Source organism: Anthonomus grandis, chromosome 15 (genome assembly GCF_022605725.1).
Source record: "Anthonomus grandis grandis chromosome 15, icAntGran1.3, whole genome shotgun sequence".
Taxonomy (NCBI): Eukaryota; Metazoa; Arthropoda; class Insecta; order Coleoptera; family Curculionidae; genus Anthonomus; species Anthonomus grandis.
In genome coordinates, this window is record NC_065560.1 from 13,256,487 (window position 1) to 13,275,328 (window position 18,842).

Sequence of the window (18,842 nt, forward strand, 5' to 3'; positions counted from 1 at the left end):
TCTCGAACAAAGAAAAACGGTCCAAACTATGTAAAAAAATACCACATATTTACATTTTTCTATTCCTAAAATAACCTAATATACGTACAAAAGTAAGTGTATAGCCTAAATAATTGTGCTTGCTGAGTTGTAATTTAAAAAAGCCCAATATTTTTGCATTTTTTTAGTATAAGCTCGTAGCTCTTCAAGACTACATCGAATAATACAAAAAACAGAACTTTTCACCTTAAAGGTCATGGTCGAAACTCAACACATAGAGAAGGCCATTTGTGTTTCCTAAAATTAATATCATAGCACTGATATTGTCTATGACATTTATTCGAGATATAACAGCTGGGAATAGAATACGTTCCTGAATATCAATTCAGCAACACTCTCTATCTTGCCACAGCAAGATAGAGAACCGATGTTGATAGGTGGGACCTATCAAGTTTGGCACACCATCTACTAAACACCTAGCTACACACTACCCACTCTATATTTAACTAAACTAACTTTAAAAAAAGCATCTTTTCATTGATTTCATTCAGTCTGAATAAATACTTGCCCGAACTTTGGTAAGAACATTTAGCATTTAATACAGATATTTATTTACTCCCCAGATAAAAAGCTATTGCCCAACAGTCCCAACACTCGTTCAGATATTCTACCAAGAGCAGCCATATTCGAAAATTGAAAGGAATCAGTAATTTAGTGAATAATTTTTTAGAATAGTTTTTAAAATTGCTGCACTTGTAGGTATATAACAAAGCGTGCACACTCTTCAAAGCCTTGACATATGACATATATTAGTCTAAGTCTATCATGGCATCATCCTTATACACGCTCGGTAAACTTCTTTCTTAGTTGGCGAAATACCAATATATTGGAATGTAACAACAACTTAAATTAAAGAGAGAACGGCAATGTTTCATGTATGGCACAATTCCTCTATTGCGCTAACTGTTAAGAGGGAAAATGAAATACGCTGCACATCTCGGGCATCTCTACGTTTAATTTGTGGTTGTAGAGTGTAGAGGGAGAACAGGAGGAACGCCATCATTGTTTTTAGCTTGTGAGTTAGGCTTGTTATTGCAAGTTAATATTTTCAAGTTGTTTGTGGCTTCTAAGATACTATCTGACCAAACTTATATATCCAACTTTTATTCCGAATTATTAGCTTTTTGAAAAGTTTTGCTTCATTTGGGTTATTCTGCAATTTTATGATTTATAATATAATAAGCAACTTGGAATTAATACATTTATGATGTTATGTTACTTATTTTAAAGTAAAAAAATGCATGAATTGTATTTTTATTTAAAGTATTGAAATTTTTATTTTTAATGTTTTGGCTTTTATTATTTCATTTATAAGCACATCAAAGTAGTTTAGGGGACAAATGTATTAAGAGGCAATTAAAGGAAAATTTGTTTGAAAAATCTTAAAATTAAACACATCTCAATTCATTTTAGAAGTACTGTTGACGATTAATTTATCAAAAACACAAAATTTAATCATAGAGTAGGGGGGATTATATAATGTATGACAATATAAAAGAATAAAATATCGAAAATTCCAAGATAAAATAATAGAAAAAAAAACTTCTTGTTAATCGATTGGATGACCAGTGACCAATGGTTAGGAAAGAGTAAATTAAGGGTGATTACCAACATAAAGGCATATCAAGAAGAAATAGACTTACCTACAAAATGATACGCAGGACGAAGACAACACTGAACAGTTTACCGAAGCGTAAAGAAGAAGGCGCAAAAAAAGTGGAAAGATAGGCCAACAAGGTAAAATTATAAACTTACTGTAGACACAATAAACCTAATGCAGAAATGAAAAAAAAACACAACCAAGATAACAAAGCTAAGAAGTTTAAATAAACAATACCATAGAACAAAACAAAAGCCTAATAGTTCTAAAATGAAGATTCAGAACAGGAACGAGGAACATTTACAAACTGAAAAATAAGCAAAGACACACCACTAAAGAACAATAAGAGATTCTGAAAGTTATCAAAGACTATTACAAAGCAATATATAGTCGGGATTATTCCAATTAAGAGGTACAATTTGCACTAATACAGAATTAAGAAACCAGATATAATACGGTAGGACAATAAAGCACCTAAGCAAGATGGCGTTGTGACTAAAATGATTAAACAAGGAGGTAATAAAAGCCCTAAAAATCTCTAATCCTCTATAATGCATGCCTCTTCGGAGGAAAAACACCCAAAACCATACCGTTATGAAAATATCTATAAAAAGGGAGACATAACAGACTATCGACCTTCAGCTTATTATCTCACTTATATAAGATTTTCATAAGAATAATTATTAGGGAAGACCGGGGACAATTGAAACAGGGGACGGTTGAAACAGTCGCCATTTTTTTTAGACGCGAAGGTAAAAACTCGTGTACGCAGCCTCACAACGTTTGACTAATTCCACATTTCTGCTCGATAGTGTGAAACTAGCAGTTGAGCAAAGTGAATGTGTTTGCGCTCGGCTCTCTTATTTTATGTCAACAAAGTAATTTTTACGTTTCATCTAAAAAGTGTAGAAACAAGAAATTTAAGTGTAAGTATACCACTTTTTTGTTTTTAATCAATTTTTGTATATTTTTGCTTAGGTTTAGCAGCCTAAACTTGTTAGTTTTAATTAAAGAGTTTAAAGAAAAATAATATTTTGCCAAAAAAACCTGGAGGGGACAATTGAAACAAGATGTAAATAATTTTACGGGGACGGTTGAAACATAATTTATAGAAGGCTTTTGGTATTATTTTTGCGTAAACTGATTAACTGATTGTAACAAATTCTCTGAGGGCTATTATTTTGTTATAGAATGCCACGTGAAAGGGCCAGGAAAACAAATAGAGGTACCAAATCCAACTTGGTTTACGAAAATGCGTATAGGGAGGTTATTGAAAATGGAGCATCCGTAAGGTCTGCGGCAGATTTGTTTGAACTGAATCATGTTACATTAGGCAGATTTATTAAGAAAAAGAAAGAATCTATTGAACAAGGGTCCACTGAAACTATAACAATGGGATATAGGTGCGTACGACGAGTATTTAACGTTGAGCAGGAAAAATCCATTGTTAAATACATAATAAAGGCATCTCAAATATTTTACGGTCTATCGCCAAAAGAAATACGTAAACTGGCCTACCAAATAGCCGTAAAATATTCATTGAATATGCCGAATACATGGACTAAAAACTCATTGGCAGGAGAAGATTGGTTTTCCGGGTTTATGAAACGTAATCCTGAACTATCAATCCGTTGTCCCCAGGCGACAAGCCTTTCAAGAGCGACCAGTTTTAACCCAAAAAATGTACAACTTTTCTCTGACAATCTTGCCACTGTAATAGACAGATCGAAGGACATTTATAATATAGACGAAACCGGTGTTACGACGGTACAAAAATATGACGGTACATCAGGAGAACGTGGCACTTTGGTTACAGTGGCAATAGCGGTAAATGCAATTGGAAATAGCATCCCACCAATCTTGATCTTTCCAAGATTAAGATATCAGGATCATTTTGTTCGTGACGGTCCACCTGGGTGTATTGGAGCAGGAAATGCTAGTGAATGGATGCAAGAAGATGAATTCTTGCTATACTTAAGACCCTTTCAAAAACATACCAACAGTTCAATTGAAAATAAAGTTTTGCTTTTAATAGATAACCATCAATCTCATAAGCATACCATGCTTGGACTTTTATTGCAAAGAAAACGGCATTGTTGTCCTCTCATTTCCCCCACACTGTTCACATAAACTACAACCTTTGGATCGATCGATTTATGGTCCATTTAAGAAAGGTGTAAATTCAACTTGCGATTCTTGGATGAGAAACAACCCAGGCAAAACGATGACAATTTATGACATCCCAGCATCGTTAAACAGAGTCTCTCTATGGTTTTAACACAATCTAATATTGTTGCTGGATTCCGGTGCACTGGTATATGGCCGTTTAATCGAGATATTTTTACGGCTTTACATTTTGCTCCATCATATGTAACTGACAGACCTGCTCCCGAAAATTTGCAGTTTCCAGGCAGTAGGTTCAAGAGAGAATAAAGATTTAAGCAGCACTGATTCTTTTCCAAAGTTAGTAAATTCTTACTCTCCAAGAGCGTCAACGAGCGCAACTGTTTCGTTAGAGCCACCAAGCACCCCGCCTCCAGTTGCATCTATAAGTGTCCAGTCAGCCTCTAACCTCTCTTTGGATGTGTTTTCACCTGAGCTAATAAGGCCGTTACCAAAAGCTTTTCCTCAAAAAACTACAGAGAAATGCAAAAGTAGAAAATCCACCATTTATATGGATACACCAGAAAAAGATGCTATTCAACAAGAATATGAAGCAAAAAAAAAAGAAGAAAGTGAAAAAAAAAATTGGTGATCCAAAAAATACATAAAAAACACCAGTGTCCAAAAAAACTCGTCAACAGAATAGTCAGGACGATAGCAGCAGTGACAATGAAGACTGTTTTTGTCTAGTATGTTTGGAATCGTATAGAAATAGCCGTTCAGGGGAAAAATGGGTGCAATGCATTGATTGCCACCAACGGTCACATGTAGAATGCACTCGTCAAGAAGATTTGTATATCTGTCATAACTGCATGTCAGAATAAATATTCTACTTTGCTAATTTATCTTTATTTCAGCATTAGGATAATTATTCTGTTGTTTAAAACTTTTGAATAAAAAATTTGGTTTTATTTAAGTGTAAAAATTATATGTATCAACGTTTTTTTCTTCGTATTTCTAAATTGAATATTATTTCAGTATTAAAATAAATATTTTGTTTATTCTTAATGGTGTTTAAACTGTCCCCGTCTCCGGGACAATTAAAACAATATACAAGGCTATATGTTTCCTTTAATATCTTACAGGCATTATATAATAAGTAAAATAACCTGATTTAAAATATACAAGCAATTAATAAATGTCTTTGTAAAAAATTTTTTAGCTGTAAATATGATTTTCCCTAAGAGAAAAAAATAAATATTTGGAAATTATTTCAATTGTTTCATTTGTGTACCTAAGCTAAAGTTACGCTAGTTTTCACCAAACACTGGAACAAGCCCGATTTAGAAATGGAACGCAATTTAGCTTTGGAACGAATAACGTAACAATAGTCCCTAATAGAAAAAGTTATAGAATAAAACGAGTCAATGTTACTGATATTTGTAGACTTTGGCATTTGACCCAGTCCAGCATACCTCCAAGTTGAGAGCGCTTACAGAGTGCATCATATATATATACGACCCTTTTTCAGAATATAGACAGTGCGGCTCTTAATTGTTCCCCTCCCCTCTTATCTTTTGAATGCGTTTATATAAAAATTTGAAATTTGGCACACATCTTTAGGAATATAAATTCCTAATAATTCTAACTTTTTGGTCCTTAGCATTTTTTTTAAACTTGAAAATGGCAGCCGGGCGCTATTTAGAAATGATTTAAATGTGATACATCAAGGTGCATACAATCTCCTATCTAACCAAATCAAAATAAGCAAAATAGTTTAACCTATAAGCGAATAGTAAGAAAAAATGTGTGGTAATATTACCAACATTTTACCAACCTATTTAATGGTTGCCTCATAGTGTCAGACGTTATTTTAAATGGCAAACAATGTGCCATCTCACTTCGCCAAAAAACATTGTTGCAAATTGAAGCGATGTATGGCAGCAAAAATGTATGGCAATAAACAGTTAATTGAGTTTAAATATTCTTGTGTGGATGAAATTGGTGTTGACATACTGAACGAAAATAATATGTATTTTCAGCAAGATAGAACTCCCATGCACTATATTTTGAAAGAGAGTGATGAATGAATTTGCAAATGCAATGCATCCTTAATGAACAATTTGCAGATATGTGATGCCCGCACGTTTGCGAGACTTAACACCACTAGATTTTTTCCTTTGGGGGTATTTAAAAAGCAAAGTTTATAAAACCTCATCTGAAAATATTAATAATTTGAAAAATCCAATTACTCGCGAATGTAGAGATATTAGCGGACAAACACTAGCCAATGTTCGTGAGGAATTTCAAAACTAGACTTTATTATTGTCTTGCGAATAACGCAGGACATTTTGAGCTGCTATAAAATAAAGGAAGTGACTCCGCTTCCGGCCCCGGTTTCCAAAAAATAATAATATGGGTGCCGGCTCCGGCAATCCAATGAAGGGAGTATGGAAACCGGCGCCGGCAGCCGAGTTATTCCACGGTGTTTTGACTCGGGAACCGGCGCAACGCTCATAACCTAGAAATCTCTTTTGTTTTGAAGTTTAGTTAATTAGTTTATTTCACTGTTCATGTTCGTGTTAACTAATATAGGTAATTAATTGCTAACTGTTACTACTGTTAGTATCTTGTAAAATAGTGAAGAGCAAAATGAAAGTGAATGATGAGTTTTCTTCATTTGAGGAATTTGAAAGTGCTTTAAATAACTATAAACAAACTACTAATAATGAGTATTGGTTCCGCGATAGCAGAACAATTGAAAAATAAAAAATTCGAAATCCTAATACTATAGTGAACATCAACTTATCGCTGAAATACTATTATATTCGCCTAGCATGTGTTAGAGGAGGAAGACCATTTAAGAGTAAAAATGAAAATTCCTTAAGGAAATCTAGCACTTACAAACAGCAGTGCCCAGCAAGTATTTTCATAAAAGTAAGTAGCTGTAAATAATTTCTTTTTATACAAGAAATTAAATATGACCACAATCATACGTCGTCAAAAGCATATTTTAATTCTCTTGCAAAACAAAGGTTAAATTTGCCCGAAAATATTAAAGTTAATACGCAACATGCTTTAAAAGCAAGAGCAAATAAAAAAAATATTTTAAATCAAATAACACAAGAAACGGGCTGTAGACTAACTTTAAAAGATCTGACCAATTTAAATAATAGATCAAAACCTCAAAAGAAAAATCTTTAAGAATGTGTTAGAATTTTAAAAAATATTCATGGTTGCACGGACATCGAAATTTTAGTAGACAAAAACGACATTTTTAAAGGCATTTATTTTCAAGATGATCGTATGAAAAACTATATAAACGCATACCCTGAAATAATCTTTATTGATGGAACCTATTGTCGTGTTGATCTTCGTTTCGCTACATACATATATCATAATGATAGAAGATGGAAATGGTTTAAGCGAAATTGTTGCAATTTGCTTGCTTGCCGAAGAAAATGAAGAGTCTCAATTTTTTATCAATACTCTTAAAAAACAAAATCCTGCTTGGGAAAGAGTCCAAGTTGTTATGTCTGACAAAGATAAAACAGAAAGAAGCGTTTTTTCGAAAAGTTTTCCCAATGCAAAATTAATGATTGTCTTTTTCACGTTTTTCAAATATTTAATAGAGACCTGTCAACTAAAAAAATGGGTATTACATTTGAGGAAGTTCAAATCAGCAAAGAGTATTTGCAAAAATTGGCATATGCATTGTCTGAAAGTAATTATGATGAGGTTTACACTCAAATGATTATGAACATCCCGAATGTGTCAAAAATTACTATGACGCAAATTGGGGAAATATAACTGATCAATGGGTGCAGTACTTAACTTTGCAAAATCAGTGCATGGGAAACAAGACTAATAACCGATTGGAGTCTATTAATGCAAAACTAAAAAGTGTGATTACAAGATACAGTCCACTGGAATATGTTATTGATCATCTTTTTATTATCATTAACAGTATGTGAGCCGGCAAGGATGTAAAAAATTTACAGATGCTAAACAAAACATTAACACGACCATTTAAAAACAATTTCATAGAATGTTTGTACTATGAACATTTAACTGACTTTGCTTTTCAGAAAATTGAAAGACAGCTTAAACTTAGTAGCTCCCATAAGGACATAAAACAGCTCGATAATGGGACATTTTTGGTTGTTACATCAGAAGGTTTGCTTCAAGTTATGGCTTTAACTTGCGAATGTCTATTTAGAAAATCGACAGGGCTTCCACATTGTGCAGACACATTTTTAAATATAGATCTGTTAGATCATTGTTTTTATTTGATGTTAGTTTGTGCCCAACTCGATGGACTAGATCCTATTGTGAAAAAATATTAAATGATTGTGAAGCCATTCGCCCACTTCTTGCACCTGTCCATGATCCAGTTAATAATAATTCTGATTGCAATATTGACGGGGATCAAAGTGTAAAAGTTTTGCAAGCGTTAAATAAAAAAACAAGGTATTTAAGTTATCATGAAAAATTCAATCTAATGCAAGAGGATGGAAGAAAACTAGCAAAACTAAGCAGTGAGGTATAAACTGATATTTTTTATAAAAGACTAAATATTATTCAAACTATCGCAGAGCATTGGACTGACCATCAAGATTCAGTTATTTTAAAATTATTTAACAATTTAACAGAACACAGTAATCAAGTATCAAACCAACAATTTCAATCATCAACAGCAACAGACATGGAACTACAGATACAAACAAGTGAGACTTTTATTGAGAATGAGGAATATCTACAAAAAAATACCCAAAACCTAACTGAGTTGTTAAATAATACGACAAATGGAGATGACAACGAAGATATTATTCTGGAGTTTGTAGTTAATACAGATGGTGAGTCTTTATCAAATGCAAACTGCAATGAAGAAGCAGTTGAATCAGGTCTGTAAAATTTTTCATATGACTACGACAGTTTTTTATAAACAATTTCAAAATAAACCGACTGCTGAAAAACCTATAAATGCTGTTTTTCTCGAAAAACATGCTGCTGATGAAACTAATTCTTCTAATACTGCTGGTAAAGGAAAAATTATTATAATATTGCCTTAAGCATTTATATGCAGGGTGTCCTGTGCGTCGATTCTTCATTTGAGACTAAGGAGCATCCTTAAGAGAGAATAAATGCATCCTATTGGCCAAAATGACTGAATGTTTACAATAACGGTAACTTTTGACACTAATAACAGCATTTTTAAACGAAGTTTGTTCACCTAGAGAGACAGACAGACACCAGGAGACACAGACCAGGAAATAAACTTCTATCGAAAATTCTGTTATTAGTATTAAACATGACAGTTGTCGTCAAATTTTAGTGAATTTGCCCAATAAGATGCATTTATTCTCTCCTGAAAATCGACGCACTGGAAAATTTGAGAAAGCTCTCGGATAATTAAAAAATTATGTTTATTTTTTCTGAACCTTTGACACACAAGGTGTTAAAAATGTATGCATTAAAATGTACAGGGTGACCCATTGAGGACGGAACAAGCTAATTTTTTGACTTTACTTGTACTTGTATGTTTAAAAAAAAAAACTGAGATAGCCATCTTATGTTATATTTTTGTCCTGTCTATACGAAAATAAAAATGGAAAAACAATTGAACATGAAATAAAACATCGGCGCGGCGCGCGGCGGCTCAATTTGATGTTTTTTCAAATGGAATGCTATATTTTCGATATAATTTTTCGATTCCTCTTATATTTTTCTATATAAATATGCAATTTAAAAAAAAATAAATAAAATAAACATTATATACTGTTTGCAAAAACCCATAAAAAAATAATAATGTGATAGGTATTATTACACACCATACTGGTATTATTACTCCATGCTTGAGTAAATAGTAAAGTAAGTCAATGGATGTGTCACATCATTAGTAAATTTTGTGTTAAAGTTTACTTTTTAATTTTTCTCATAAGACATGCTGTTTTATTTGCTGTTTTATATGTTCAATTGTCATTTCGGTCCGGTAAATTAATCAGGATAAATAAGTAAAGTTTTAACGACATCATTTTGAGAGGTCCTTAATAGTGTCTATAATGTGACATTTTTGTTTAGAATATATAAAGTAATTTGAAAGATATTCAAAAAAAATTCCAGGGGCGAACTCTATATAGAAGGCTATATCATCACAGGGACGCCCGGTGATTTTTTTTAAAATGAATGTTACGAATTATTTTTTAATTTTCTATCTAAATCCAAGAGATTTTCCACATTATCTAGGATACTTTGTATACATATTTTATTTGGCCTTTATTATCTATTAACTTAAATGACTGAAAAAAACATTGTTATAATTCCTAATGCTTAAATTATGTTACAGAAAAAAAAATCGATTGTTCCATGAAGGGAGATCTCGAAGATAACATGACGAATCTTCAATCTACTAATTGGCACCATTAGCAGATTGAAGATTCAATCTTTGGAACACAAGAGTAACGAAAAACAAATCCAAGAAACGACCGTGAACCTGCAAAAAATAAAAATGCCATCGAAAATTCGAAAACGGGGAGGCCCAAAAGGTTTGGGAAACACCGTAATTGGACTTAAAAAGTCCAGGAAAAAAGGAAATATTTAATTTTACCTATATACCTGTATTACGGGTTGTTTTTTTTTGTCATAGGTACTTAAAAATATACATTTTATGTTTTGTTTTTTTTAAATCTTTTTTTTTAACTTATTTGGTGGAACCTACCGAAGGTAGTAGGTATTGAGGATGCCGGTCAAAGAACTTTAGCCGGCATCCATAATAGATACCGGCGCCGGCAGCGGAGTCACTTCCTAAAATAAATTCTATGAACTGATTAAATTGTTTTTTTTATCACCTTTTTACACCCTATTACTGTTAATTCTATAAATTTAAATTTTGTATATACCGTTGGGTGGTAGACTGTATGCCCTTTAAAATGATGGGAGATAGTATAGCGAGTTGAAATACTAAAATATGACGGCGATAAAATATTTGTTATTACCAGACATTTTACTATTTGCTGCTATGTCACACCATGGGGGTTTCCATTTAACAGAACTTTGTTAAATATAAAATCAAACGTTTCCCTGTATGTCTAGATTGACGTATTTTTCTTTTGTTTTTTAAGAAGTTATTAGTTATATAAACTAGTTTAGTTATCTAAGGGTGATTCGTTTTGAAAGCACTCTGTATAATTTATAAAGTGATTATACGAGGCTATAAATTATGGTCAAATATTTTTAACGTTTTCTATTTTTAAGTGTTTGCTGTAAAACGTTTTTATTAATCATATTGGTACGATTTAAACATAATATTTACCCGTATAATGGTAGGGTTTATCGGTATAATCTTCATCTCATTTTCCTTCATCTCCTCAATAATTATTCCAAATACCGACAAAATCACTATTACAATATCCAGAATGTTCCATTTATCCTTAACATACATCTTAAAACCCAGTGCGATTAGTTTCATAATACTCTCTAATATAAACACAGCAGTGAAAAAATAGTTGAATATTCTTAAAACGTATTCCCATATAGTGGGCATTTTATAACTTTCAGTGGCCATGGTAATTACGTTCAGGCCGATCACAGCTGCAATTGCTAAATCAAAGTATTTTGACGTCACAATTTTATGAATAAACAGACGCCAAGAGGGATAGTTTATGTAGTAAGGAGGCTCGTTCATTTCTAAAAAAAACTGTCATTAGATATTGGCAATATAGTTTAAAAAAAAATGATATACTTCTTCTCCTCTTGGCTAACTGTAATGCTCTTTTAGCTGCTCTTCGCACTCTCTCTTCTTTTTCCTGTTCCTCTCGACAACGATGAAAATTTTCCACGACTACCCCAACGAACATGTTTAAGACAAAAAATCCCACCAATAAGATGAATGATATGAAATATAACAGTCGCCATTCATTATAGTTAGTTATGGGCTGCTTGTCCACCCCTACCGCATCTAAACCAGTGTACATAATGTTCACCCATCCATCTCTAGAGCTCAGTACGAACAGGGACATGAGCGCCTGTACTAGATCATCAAAATTATATTTTTCATTTTTCCATTCATGACCACTAGCCAGACAGTCCGCTTTGTCTATTATTCCTGTTACATTATCTGTGATACAATGGTAAAATGTGCCTTTAAACAATTGAACACCGAGAATACCAAATATGATGAAAAAAGTGCAACATATTAGCACAATGTTTCCGATTGGGCGTAGAGACGATAGCAGAGTTTGAACAACGAGTTTTAGTCCAGGTGCTCGGTTGATTACCCTTAAGGGGCGTAGCGATCTTAGTAGTCTAAACACCTAGGATAAATGACACAAATTATTTTAAGATTTATATTATTTAGATCATTTCTTACTCTTAGAATTCCAAATATCCTAGAGGTAGTGTCATTAATTAAAAACATAATAATATCAACTATGGAAATGATAACCAATGCTCCATCCATTATGTTCCAACCTGAAGTGAAATAGGCATCAGGACCGTAACACATACCAGTTGCCACCACCTACAAAAAAAGTATAAAAACTTTCAAAACGAACCTGTGAGAGCTTTTGGTTTTCCCACGCAAACAAAACAAATATCTATAAATAACTTCTTGTTGCCGAGTAATTTCTGATGATTCTTACCTTGACGAACATTTCAAAGGCAAAAACTATCGAAAAGATGTAGTTACAACTCTGCAAAAACAACTTTTCTGGACTATCTGGTGGAATATTTGGTCTCTCCATTGCTAAAGTGATACAATTCATTGCTATAAATAACAGAACAATGTTGTCAAAGTACTTTTGTTCCACCAACCAGACACATTTACGCCTAAACCTGAAAAAGATCTAATTTAAAAAAAAGTTCTTACGATGCAACCCTAGTAATGCATGCAAATATTACCAATAAGCAGTTTCACTTACTTATTCTCTGGTGAAAATAGATATAAAGAATAGTCATCTTTTCCCTTCAAACAACCAGTTTTCTCAATAAACATCTCAAGTTTTTGTGATAAGCGAAAAGGTTTAGCATTGTTTTCTTTTATCGTGGTTTCACTACCTGTAAGATTCGTTTCCAACAGCAAATTATTTTTAAAATTATTAAGGGGTTTCAGTTCTATCTGTCCTGGTGTCTTATTAATATTTTCCCTGGAAATACGATTGTAGTTTTGTTGTTTTAAACTGTTTTGGGATTTATTTAAAGAATTTCTTTTGGTTAAAGCAGGAACAATAGTCTGAAAAAGGTTAAATGTAACTTTTATAATGCAACGTACACAAATCAAGTGCAAATTTATCGACTAAGAATTAAACTTCTGGCGAAATTTAAACTCACATATTTTGTATACAGACTATATTACATTATGCAAATAAGTGACAACAATTTTCTCTTAAGTTTTAATTATGCCCTTTTTACTTTTATTAAAGCCACCATTTTGAAGTTTTGCAAAATGAGCTAGGAACCAGAAAGTAGTATTTACGTTACTAATCATGTGTGCCAAATTTTATCTTCAAAAATCTAGCAGGGAGCAGGATGAGATTTACGCGTCTACTGTATATATACATGCTCATCGAAAATATATTATGTAGGAAAAAACTGCATGGTTCGAATCGACATGGTTTAAAAACACGTCAAGTTTGTTTTTTTCAGGACAAGTTTTGATACAAAAAACATACGCAAACATATAAAAACCTTTGACCCTCTAAGAGGGGCTATCATCCTCCATTCTTTTTTAAAGCAAATAAAAGTAGGCATAATTTCCATGCGACCAATACCTCATTAAAAAGTGCCCTATGCGTTGCTACTTAGTTTCTAAAAATTTATCCACTCTTTTAGAAAATATAGAGCTTTGAAATACCAATATTCCTGTAGCATTTTTTCGTTTGATAAGTGTAAATTAAAATAATCGATGTACCAAATGGTCCACTGATTTATTTACAAACAGAACTAAACACGATTCCATAAAATAAATTTTAATTTTTTACTATTTAAGTCCGATTTAAATATCGCGTCAATATTCCGAACTGCACTGCACTGAACTGTCAACTAATTCCCATCAGCGATGCGACTCTTTATATACTCTGACCATGATTTCGGAAGGTTCGCTGATCTTCCATGAGTCTCCAAACACGTCGTGCGGTATACCGCTTATGCCACTCCGGAATGAGGAAGACTCAGCTTAATGAAAGATTCACAAATCTATTTAACTCTAAAACTTACTATATTAGTTCAATAAATTCTCAAACTGCTGTTTGTCAACAGTCATACAGTAATACAGGTTATCTTCAAATCATTGACGAGTTTTGTAGGACATTTGCGGTGACACTTTGCGACATACGTCAGTGATTCGTGCTTGCAGAATTTCCAATATGTCAAGCGATAGAGTACTGAAAACTCTAGTTTTTTTATGCCTCTATAAAAAAATCCGGGAGATTTAAGTTTTATGGCCAATTGCGCTCCTGGACGAGCAATCCAGCTTCTTGAAAACGTGTAACTTAAATAATTGCGAACATTTACCGAATAATGCCGAAGAGCTTTCTCTTGTCCAAAACTCAGTTCTTTTTCATTATATGCAAGGTCGTTCTCTATGATATTTTTTAGGGCTGGGCTGATGGCATTTTGTAATAAAAACAAGTACATATCGCCTGCTAAATTTCCAGAAAGCAAAAAACGATCTACGATTATTAAAGTCAACTTTAGTTTTTGCATTTATCTTCATTTTATTGCTCCGTCTCCGTTCGAAGGTTGGCGATCCAACTGGCAATAATTACTCGTGCAACAGCTGCTATGAGAATTTCGTATGATGTTTTACTGAGCATGAGTTCTTTCTTCTCCTTATTGACCTTTTCTCCTAAATTTTTCTCTCGTTGCTTACCCGAATTATTTCCTAACTATCTCCTCTCATTATATGTTTAATATACCTTAGTTTGCGCATCAGAGCATCCTTGTTTTTTGCGTTCCATTGAGAACTTCGGCATTTATTACTTTTTCGATCTAGGTATACGTAGTATTTTCCTATAAAGATGCATTTTGAAAGCCTAAATGCGTTTTTGTAGCAAGAGGTTGAGGGTTCAGCTTTCGCAATGGCACAAGAGAATGCTAAATACGTAGCAGCGTAGCATTCGGATTCTAAGACTTAGCGCCGTACAAGAACGTCCTCTCCTTCTGATGGGCAGTGACTGCATGGCTCCAGTGACAGTGGATTGCAAGGGATTCGTGATGCACATTGCAGGCAGCTCGTGATAGCATTCCAACAGGCCTGCATTGCTAAACAGGGAGACCATCTGGTACACAGATGCATACTCCAGAATGAATAACAGAGCTAAATCAGGGCTTTTGTGGTGGGATCCCACGTACCAGTAGGGCATACTCACTGGAGGAAGCACGCCACTGTCTTCCAGGCCCAAGTATTCGCTGTATTGAAATGCGGAGAGAAAATCCTAAGCTACGGTCATCGCAATACAGTCGTATCTATATGCTCGGACAGCAGAGCTACCAGTAAGGCTATTACGGCCATAAAGGTAACCTCCAAGCTCATACTAGAATGCATAAAAATCTTAGAGAAACTAGTGCAGGTTGGCTGCAGGGTTCAGCTCGTTTAAGTAGTTGGCCGCGCAGGCCACGCTGGTAAGGAGGAAGTCGGCTTCCTTGCCAGACTGGAATCTGCTGGGCAAGAGGACCCATCGCTGATGGACCGAGTTTCCTGGTATAAGACAGGCCAAAGTGCACATGGGTAAGCCCTCCATCTGTCTCACCAAAAATCTACTACGCCTAAAGAGACGCAAAATTCGGCTAGTGACAGGTCTTTTAGCCGGAAACTGGTACTTCCATCTCCATACCATCGGCATTACGGACAACCCGGACTGCCAGTGGTACTGGGAGGAGCATAAAACCGTAGATCACGTGGTCGGGGAGTGCCCAGCATTTAGAAGCGCCAGGTTTAAATACTTGGGTAACACCTTTAGTGCACCGAGCGACTTTAGGTCCTTCAGACCAGAGAGCCTTATCGGTTTTTCTAAGGCCATTGGGCTCTGGTAACCCCCGGTGGAAAATGACGGATCTATCAGGAGACCTATATGCGCAACTGGCAGCCCACTGATTTAATTTCAAAATTCAAGACTTAGGTCTAGGTCACACCTGATGAAGTTCTTTATGCCGATAAATATTCTGTAAGCCTGTTTAATTCTTAATCTCAGTCTCCTCCGATACGTGGTTCGCCACTCTTACTTGGTAGTAGAGTTATGCAATCATTTGTAGATCGCCTTCGTCTAGGCCTGTTGCACTAAGTATTTCCGCTAGTTTTTGATGTTGCACGCAGTCAAAGACTGCGGTAGTCTAAAAAAGCAGGTTTCTATTTCTACGTTCATGTTGCGTGCCGTCTGTGTAAGTACCATAAGCGAGAAAAGAGCCTTGCGCCTTCCTAACCCATTTCTGAAGCCGAATTATTAGAGACATCAAGCTTATCATGTGGTAATCACCACGTTGGAACGCATTCGTTTTTTTGAGTAACGTAACCAAAGTCGATTTCTAAAGTCATTCAAAGTCCATTTCAAGGGTTTTTTCCAGTACTATAAATGTCGTTGAGAGATATGTTGTTGAACAGATTTCTTCTTTGTTAATGTAAGGGTTCGTCTCATTAATGTCATTAATTTAAGGGAGTTATTTTGATCGTTTTGGTCGTGCTCTTGCAATAAGTGGATTTTATTAGAATAGAAATTGTACTTTCTTAATGTTCGTTGGACACTTGTGCGAGTCACGCTCGTGGCAACGAGGCGAACGGCTAAATGTCTTGTGCTTAGCGTACTATCTAGTGCAATTAGACAAAATACTGCTATGGCCTTAGGTTCTTTTAAGACAGGATTTATAGGCTGGCTCTTTTTGTTATGAAGAGACCTGTTTTGCGAAACTTAGTCACCTCCTCACAAAGAATTTTCCCAGAACCATGTTTGTCAGTATGCCGTTGAGTAAACCTCTCTATATATGTATAAAAGTGAATATCTGCGGCTATGTTCGTTTATAACCTAAGAACTATGATATAGAATAGCGTGAAATAGTTTGCAGTTAAAAGTCTATACATTTTTATGAAAATAATAAAAAAATAAAAATAAATAAACAAAACAATACAGAACAGCTCAGCTTGCTCACAAGGCGCATTCGCTGTCACGTGTGAACTACGGTAGTGAAGTCGGTAAAGTGAAAAACATTTAATACTAGATAGTGTCATAATCATCATGTCACCTTCACATTATTGACAAATCCATGTACTTGATGGAGTGGCAAATGACGATTTCTTCACTCTGGTCGTTCTTGAAAGGGAATATACTTTTGCCTCTTACTAAAGATGTTGACTTTCCACCATCTGCTACCATGGTAGAGACGCAAATTCAGGCTTGTATGTTAAAAGTTTAAAAGGTTCAACAATTTTCAAACACTTTACTGGTAAGTCACAAAACAACTATTTAATAATAGCATATCTAAATATTAAACACAAACGCAAGAATTAGTTACTTACCAAAATAAACCTAAATTATCTGCAAATCAACAAAAAGAGTGTTCTTTTGAAAGAATTTACTTAAACTAATATGATAAGTTTTGAAGTAAAAATACATCGATTTTTTCGTCCAACGTATTGTTGGTATTTAAAGCTCCATATTTAATAAAGAGTATTAACCCCCATTTGAAAAAAACTGGAAGATGAAACTTCTACTTAGAGGGTTGAAGGTTTTGTTTTCTGCAACAAAACTTTGTTTTGATCTAAAAATCCATGAACATACATAATTAGTTACGACTCTGTACTTCTTTTTTATACTCTGCATAAGTTCTATACGTTACAGATATGTATTGAAATATGTGATTGCTATTTCAACTCAATAGTTAAAAGTAATTATGAGAAGCTCTTACTACTATTCAGATACTATACTTTTCTTTCCTTACCGGTTTTGTGACGCCTTTTCCATTACAGTGGGAATGATCGCGACCATTATTTAAAGGAACAGTTTCGTCTGACTCTGGTTTGACCACCTTTCTCCTTAAACTAGGTTTCCTGCAAAGTAAATATTATTTATTATTTTAAATTAGTTGTTATATTTTTAATTTAAGATACAATATTCTAAGAGAATACCTCGGTAAATTCCAAGACATTTTGCTCTGTAACTTTCCAGAATTTTCTGGACTTTGTGGGCTACCTCCGCTAGGGATTTGTACGACCTTTTCGGAAAACGACATCGTTTTATAGCCAACTTTTTCATTATGAATTAACAATTTGTATCTGGAGGGTTGTTTGGTATCTTCAATGGGTTTTTCCACGCTGCGTGACGTCACTGGAGGCGTCATAGGACTTGGAGGTTTCAATAAATTTAAGCCCTAAGATAAGAAATATGACGAAGAATTAAATAAAAACACGTTAAAATGTAATTGAGTATTTAGTTGAACAACTTCTATAACAGAGAACATCAGTAACTCTCTAGTGTATAAACTAGGTCTGCATGATTTCTGGGATAGAATTCTTTCAAATATTATGTGACTTGTTTAAAGGTAAGTATAATAAAAAATGTTCTGTTCTCCCAAGATTGGATTGAGAAATGTTTAATGCTTTACCAAGAATAAGATTTTAGAATAAGATTAAATGTAATATTAACAAAAGAGAGTTTGGTAGCACTTTTACCAGTATCATCTCATATTTGAATCAAACATTTGCATTACAGATCGCTATAAAAAAAAACAAACCAAGAGAAGTCAGAATAAATTTTAACTACAAAATATTTCTTATAGACAATCTGAAATCGATTAGTGTCAAAATCAAAGAACACAAATATTTACAAGAATTATTCAATTGATATAACTATCAACCCTTAACTCGTAATATTCACCGTCTATTAGACAGACCAAGCAAGTAGAATTTCTGGTAATTACTACTACACTGTAGGCTCCACGTGCACATCTTTCCACATAATAGTGTTTTAGGATCTCTTTGACTCTTGTAGCAGTTGCCTCGCATTAAGGGCGAATTTCAAAACGTACAGGTCTAAGAGGCTACTTATCTTCGAATTACGTAGTTTACTATTGAAAATAAGGTATTTTGTGTCTAGCGTATAAAATGCTTAACGTC

At 34.0% G+C, this 18,842-nt stretch overlaps 1 protein-coding gene across 2 annotated transcripts in view; it reads right to left on the bottom strand.

Annotated features, from left to right (window-relative positions):
- Nucleotides 1-18,842, bottom strand: part of LOC126745146 (voltage-dependent T-type calcium channel subunit alpha-1G-like) — a 111,149-nt gene that overhangs the window by 17,033 nt on the left and 75,274 nt on the right. For both annotated transcript variants that reach the window (XM_050452866.1, XM_050452867.1), the window contains exons 18-24: nucleotides 17,856-18,097; nucleotides 17,669-17,777; nucleotides 12,661-12,971; nucleotides 12,382-12,574; nucleotides 12,111-12,260; nucleotides 11,484-12,054; nucleotides 11,055-11,428 (exon numbers count right to left, since the gene is read on the bottom strand). In XM_050452866.1, coding sequence (XP_050308823.1) covers nucleotides 11,055-11,428; nucleotides 11,484-12,054; nucleotides 12,111-12,260; nucleotides 12,382-12,574; nucleotides 12,661-12,971; nucleotides 17,669-17,777; nucleotides 17,856-18,097 — 1,950 coding nt within the window. The remainder of the gene's footprint in view (nucleotides 1-11,054; nucleotides 11,429-11,483; nucleotides 12,055-12,110; nucleotides 12,261-12,381; nucleotides 12,575-12,660; nucleotides 12,972-17,668; nucleotides 17,778-17,855; nucleotides 18,098-18,842) is intronic.